Here is a 6,000-nt window from a genome sequence, read left to right as displayed (position 1 = left end):
CTTCCCTTCTCTTTAGTTTTGTTGATTATGCTATTTTTATATTTTTTGAAAAATGAGTAAGTTTGACAAAGGAAAAAATGAGTGAGTCAAATCCTGCTACAAGTTTCAGTAAAGTATTCTTTAACTTCACAGAACTCATCCAAATTTGTAATTCAAAATCTATATGTGTGGGTTTTTTTTCATCTTGCTGTTTAGTGTTTAATTCCCCCAACAATGGTTAAAATTCATGAAAGCCATGTTTCTGGATAGTTCATGTGTAATGCTTGACACAGGTCCTGAACACAGTGGGCATACATCACATTCAACCTGCAGTGACTATGGGTTGAGGAACATTTTTCCTTCAGTCCAAGAGGATGTGTTCCTGGACCTGACAGTCTTCACACCACTCAAAACACAAGGCCGAGAATACTTGGCTATTCCCTCTCCCCACCACAAAGCTTAGATACTTCTGCCTCTCAAAGTTAGCAAGATGAAAATAGTACCTACTTAAAAGAAAGAGCATTTGAGAGCTGAGTTTAAAAAATCATCTTACTTTTTTTTTCTTTCATTCCATTCTATTTTTTTGCATACTTAAGATTATGACCTGTGAGTTTTGAATGTAAAACAAAAGCCAAACCCATGTGCAATTTATTTGTCAGTGGAAGTGATAACAGGCTTCTCAAAACAGATATTATGTGGACTTACGATGCACAAGAGAATGGACTGTCCCATGCCAAGAAAGAAGCTCCACCTTTAAAATTGATAAGAATGTTTTTTTCTCATACCTCTATGATTACTTTATTTGGCATCCTACAATTGCCTGTTCATGTGTGCCCCTCTCAAATCAGCATGGTATCTGGGGCTGAGTCTGTATATAACCAAATACGTGAGCAGATCTTCATACTTAACCTATGGAACAAATGTAGGTGTCCTTCAAAAGATGAATATATAAAGAAAATGTGATACACACACACACACACACACACAATGAAATATGACTCAACCTTAAAAAAGAATAAAATGGCATTTACTGGTAAATGGATGGAGCTGGAGAATATTATGTTAAACAAAATAAGTCAATCCCCCCAAACCAAATTTCAAATGTTTTCTCTGATATCTTAATGCTAATTCACAATAAAGTGGGGTGTAGACATGATTAAGTAGAAATATGTGAAGGGAATGAAGGGGGTTTATGAGTAGGAAGTATAGTAAAATGAATCTCTTGGTTGTACATGATGTAGATTTACCTGGATTGTGTAACCATATATGCACATAAAGTAATACTGTATTATTCATTCTATTATTCTTCCCTTTTTATATTTTATTTTGAGAGAGGGTCTATCTAAGTGTCATAGGGCCTCAATCAATTTATGAGACTGGTTTTAAACTTGCAATCCTCCTTCGTCAGCTTTCAGAGTCTTGGAGATCAGAGCAAGGAATAAGTTTTCCTACTGCTCAAGATAAATTAGGAAAGACTATACCAAAATAGGTGCTGTGGGAGCTGGTTTTTGAAGGGTAAGCTGAAGTCTTTTGTGAGGCACAAAAACATTCTAGGTGCAGTAACCTGTATAGCCAAAGATTTATGGATGTAGCTTGTTTTGATGAAGGTCTCGTGTATTCTCATGTCATCAGCTATGGTGCTATGAAAAATTAAGAAAATTAAATGCTAATGGTTTTGCTTGAGTTCAAAAATAAAATATTAAATAACATTGACATTATTGATTACACAGTGATATATTTATTTTTTCACCAAACATACACTAAGCATACTACAGAAGTTTCAGGCCAGATACAAAATCTAGGTCTGGCCACTCACCCCCAAAATCAAACGCAAAGGGTAAATGTAAAAAGCAAGTAAAGAAATATAATCTGTGTATCCACCCCAGGAAGATATATTTTTAGGCATGTCTTCAAGGTGTGGAGTTGACCTGAAGGCTTTTATATAAGAATTAGAGCAGTGGGGAAGAAGTATGCATTGTTAAGCAATCTTGCCCAAACTGTAGTCTCATGGATCACTATCTCAGTTCTAGCACTGTGAGGTAGCTCCTGAGAAGTCCTAATCACTTGAAAGGGGTAAATTTTACTTACTGCTCAGGATGTTTATCTACCAGATATTGGATACTAGAAAGGCAATGTAGATGTCATGATATGATTCCTTTTGTTGAGGGAACATTCTCTTCATAGTGATCTGTCTACAAGACTCTGCCATTCCTGAAAGGAATTGAAAAATGAATGAGAAATTCTAGGTACCACTCTGGTGCTCTGAAGAAAACCTGCTTTAAAAGCTGAGGATCAGGGCTGGGGTTACAGATCAGTTGGTAGAGTGCTTGTCTTGCATGCACAAGGCCCTGGGTTCCATCCTCAGCACCAAACAAACAAAACAAAACAAAACAAAACCCCCAAAGCTGACAATCAAATGTCCCTACAATCTTGCCTCAATCTCCAAGATGGTATCAGATTAGGTATATTTGGGACTAAATATTCTTATTTTGCTAGTTTTTAGATAAACACTCCTTAAATGATTAACATGTCTTGTGCAAAGCTGCGTAGTCACAAATATTAGGTTAGTAAAGGATACCTAATGAAGGCAGAATACCAAGATTTATTCTTCTTTTAGTTACCCATTGGACAGCTGTTGGCCTCAAAGTTAGTGAAATTACCAAAGGAAGTTTGTTTAAGTCAATAGTTTAAAAGATCAAAGAGGAGAGTGCATGATTCTTTGTCAACTGCAAAGAGAACACCTGACCTCTCCAATTCCAGGAGATGCATAGGTGGCCTTTCCACTGGCCCCACCTCCTTTCCTAGCACATAAATTGGCCTCACTGAATTACAGCTTGACACCTTTTGGCAAAAAAAGCCCAAATAGCAAAAAAAAAAAAAAAAAAAAAAACAATTAAGAAGACAGAACTGCTGAAGAAAAGTGGTGATGGATCTGATCTCCAATTCTTCCATAGAGACCTGGGTCCTCCTGGCTATCTTCCTGGTGCTCCTATATCTGTGAGTAGCTGTCCAGTCTCCTCTCCACTGTTACCCTGGAGGTGGGGACCTAATCATGTTCCTCTTTTCTTTGTCTATTTGAAAGATCAAAAGAGATCATGGAATTGAAATTTCTATAAACACTTAAAAAGTTTCTATTGAGCATGCCTGGCCCCATCTCCTTTCCTAACACATAAATTGGCCTCACTGAATTACAAATTGACACATTTTTGGCAAAAAAGCCCACATAGTAGAAAAAAAATTCAGAAGACAGAACTGCTGAACAAATGGTGAGTTCTTGTGGATAGGGAAATTGGTGTTGAGATTTGTTTCTGGGGGTTATCTGATTGGCTCTGTGTTTCACCTAGAGGAATAAACCAGAATTCAGCATATACAGATAATTAATAACTATTATCACATGCATTGGGAACCTCACTCCCTTTCAAACTTAGGGAATTCTGGGGAAAACCAGTTTACTTGGGTTTTGTCTCTTTATCTTCTTGGATTTCTGCCTATTGCAGAAGACATGCAAGAGGACTATCCCCTGTGCATGTGGTGACTCCTGCCCCCTCTTGCCCCCAGCACCCTCTATATAACACACCAATTTCCCCTCAGACTCCCTGGAAGGTTGACTGCACAATTCCCTCTTTTTCTCCTGGCACTTTCCTCTCTTGTAAAACTCAATTATTTCACCCTGAAATTCACAGAACTGTTTTCTTGTAAATGATAAGTGTCTAGAGCAGAGAATACCTGACAGAAATTTTAATAAGTTTTATTCTTTCCTTTTGTATTATTTTTGCTCTCTCTGAGATATTAGCATCAGTAAAGAGACTTATTATCCCTCAATATGAAACAGTCTAGCAGCGTGAACAACATCACAAAGCCAAATTGGCTTTACTTCTTTTCCTTTACACTCCAACATAAACGCAGGAATGAATATCATCTAGTAGGGAAATTGCTTTTACTAATGGGATCCTGACATCATGAAACAGAGGGAAAGAGGTTATTTTGATTGTGGGTAGGAGAGATTCCACACAGGTCACATCTGACATTTGTCTCAATTTCACTCTTAAAAATAAGGAATCAAAATAGCATGGAAAATGAAAATATAGATCTGTCTTATTGTCTGAAAGAAAAGGTACTACTAATTCAGGGTGTTGTGGCAACATAATCCTCTCTCTGCAGACATTCTCTAGTGAATCAATGTAGTTTAATTTTACTGTATGTAATGACAGGATTTGTACAGAGTATGTGAAAACTATACTGCCTTAAAAATTCTCCTCCAAAGAAGCAGCAAGTTCTTATTCAACTGTCTGGAACACATTATGGATTCTTATTTTATGTTGCATATTGTCTGCTCTGTCATCAGGACTGTAACTAAAATTTGGAAGGTCACCTTCTATGTAGTTAAAAGGAATTGCTGGGCATGTTGAGCTATTTAAACATGCCAGACTTTTCTCTTCTGTGCTACTATGGGGCAATCTTTGCAAGACTGGTTGTTTCGTGATTGAAGTAGCTGCCAGGAATCTCTTGTTCACCATTTTTCCTTTACCTAGTCTTTCATCTATTATCAATGCTGATAGGGGTGAAGATTTTAGGATCCAGAACCCTCAGGCATGGGGATGTGAACATGACACATCTGTGTTGCAGGTTGGCTAGCCCAAGGAAGCACCAGCCTTTGTGGGTTTTCATACAAGGAGAGTTGATGTATAGAGGCAATACAAAAATTTATTTTATGATTGACTGCCTTGGTAAACATGAGCATGCCTAAATCTATGCTGCCATCTGAGCATCACCAGTTGGAGGATCAGACTCAATGAGAGGAGGAATGGCCTGGAGATGATTCCTCAGTCATTTATTCCTCACAGTAGCACTAAGAGTCTAAGGAAACTCAGCCTTCCTTCTTGCTCAAGTCACTTAGATTGTCTGACAATGGACTTGGGTGACACTCAACTTAGCTCACGTTGGTATAAAGCCAATGGAAGTCCCAGTTTTCTTAAATGTCACATTTGTCATTCAACAGAAATAAGAATACTATGACTGCTTCCAAATATCCATGTGAAGTCAAATTTAAAGAAGGGCTGAATGCTGAACCAGAGACATGGCATAGAAAGAAGGAAAAGTATGAAAGGTTTATGACCAAATTGCAAAAAATAATGTTACCATAGGTTCTCAGTGGACACTGTGTGCTTGAATGGATTTGGTTACTCAAAATCTCATAATGAAAGGCATGTCAAAGCATTGGCCCTTTTTTACTAGGAATCTCTACGTTAAGGAAAGGTTAACATACCAAATACACATAGCAACTCTGATGCTCTGGCAGAATGCCAGCCTGACCTTCTCAGGCGCAGTCAAGGCTGGGAATGTTTATTAAGAACAAACCCAGTTATTGGGGCAATGAAGACTCAAGTTCTTTTACCAAATCATTGTGCCTCTTGTGGCAGGAAGTTATCTCTAAGTGGTGTTGGAAAACAGAATGTGCCAGTTGGAGTTTTTGTTGTTATGTATCACTGACATGTTACCTATCTCACTGCCTGGTCCAGTTTCTAAGTCAGAGACTGGTCAGGACCTTATCTATAGAATGACAATCAGGGTGACCCGGCTTTCTATTTCACTTTATAGATATGGAACATACTCTCATGGGCTATTTAAGAAGCTGGGAATACCTGGGCCAACACCTTTGCCTTTATTTGGAACTCTTCTGTACTACCGCAAGGTGAGTGTGCTTGAGCTCCCTCTATTTTATCTCCTGAGTACAAATGCCAGTTTAGTGTCATCAATAAAAATGTTTATCTTCAAGAGAAATTTAGTAGTTTTTATCCTTTGAGAAACAATGTTCAGGCCCCTCCTGGAGCATGGGCAGGTTTTCCCTGGAGCTCTGATGTCAACTCTTCAAGAGCCTCAGTGGAACAGCTTGGATCTCTCGTACATCTGCATTTGATCTTCATGATGTTGTTCAGACTTTGAATTTTTCATAAAAATGATTTTTAACTTGCTTGGTGCACATTTCCACGACGATTATATTGTGCTTAGTATTTGAGCAAA

At 38.0% G+C, this 6,000-nt stretch overlaps 1 protein-coding gene across 1 annotated transcript in view; it reads left to right on the top strand.

Moving 5' to 3' along the window:
• Positions 1-2,890: 2,890 nt before the first annotated feature.
• Positions 2,891-6,000, top strand: part of LOC144374592 (cytochrome P450 3A9-like) — a 27,264-nt gene continuing 24,154 nt past the window's right edge. Inside the window, exons 1-2 of the mRNA XM_078037362.1 lie at positions 2,891-2,976; positions 5,578-5,671. Of these exons, the coding sequence (XP_077893488.1) occupies positions 2,906-2,976; positions 5,578-5,671 (165 nt within the window). The 5' untranslated portion in view covers positions 2,891-2,905. The remainder of the gene's footprint in view (positions 2,977-5,577; positions 5,672-6,000) is intronic.

This window comes from Ictidomys tridecemlineatus, unplaced genomic scaffold, assembly GCF_052094955.1.
Source record: "Ictidomys tridecemlineatus isolate mIctTri1 unplaced genomic scaffold, mIctTri1.hap1 Scaffold_769, whole genome shotgun sequence".
Lineage (NCBI taxonomy): Eukaryota > Metazoa > Chordata > Mammalia > Rodentia > Sciuridae > Ictidomys > Ictidomys tridecemlineatus.
This window is presented reverse-complemented; position numbering and strand designations above follow the sequence as displayed.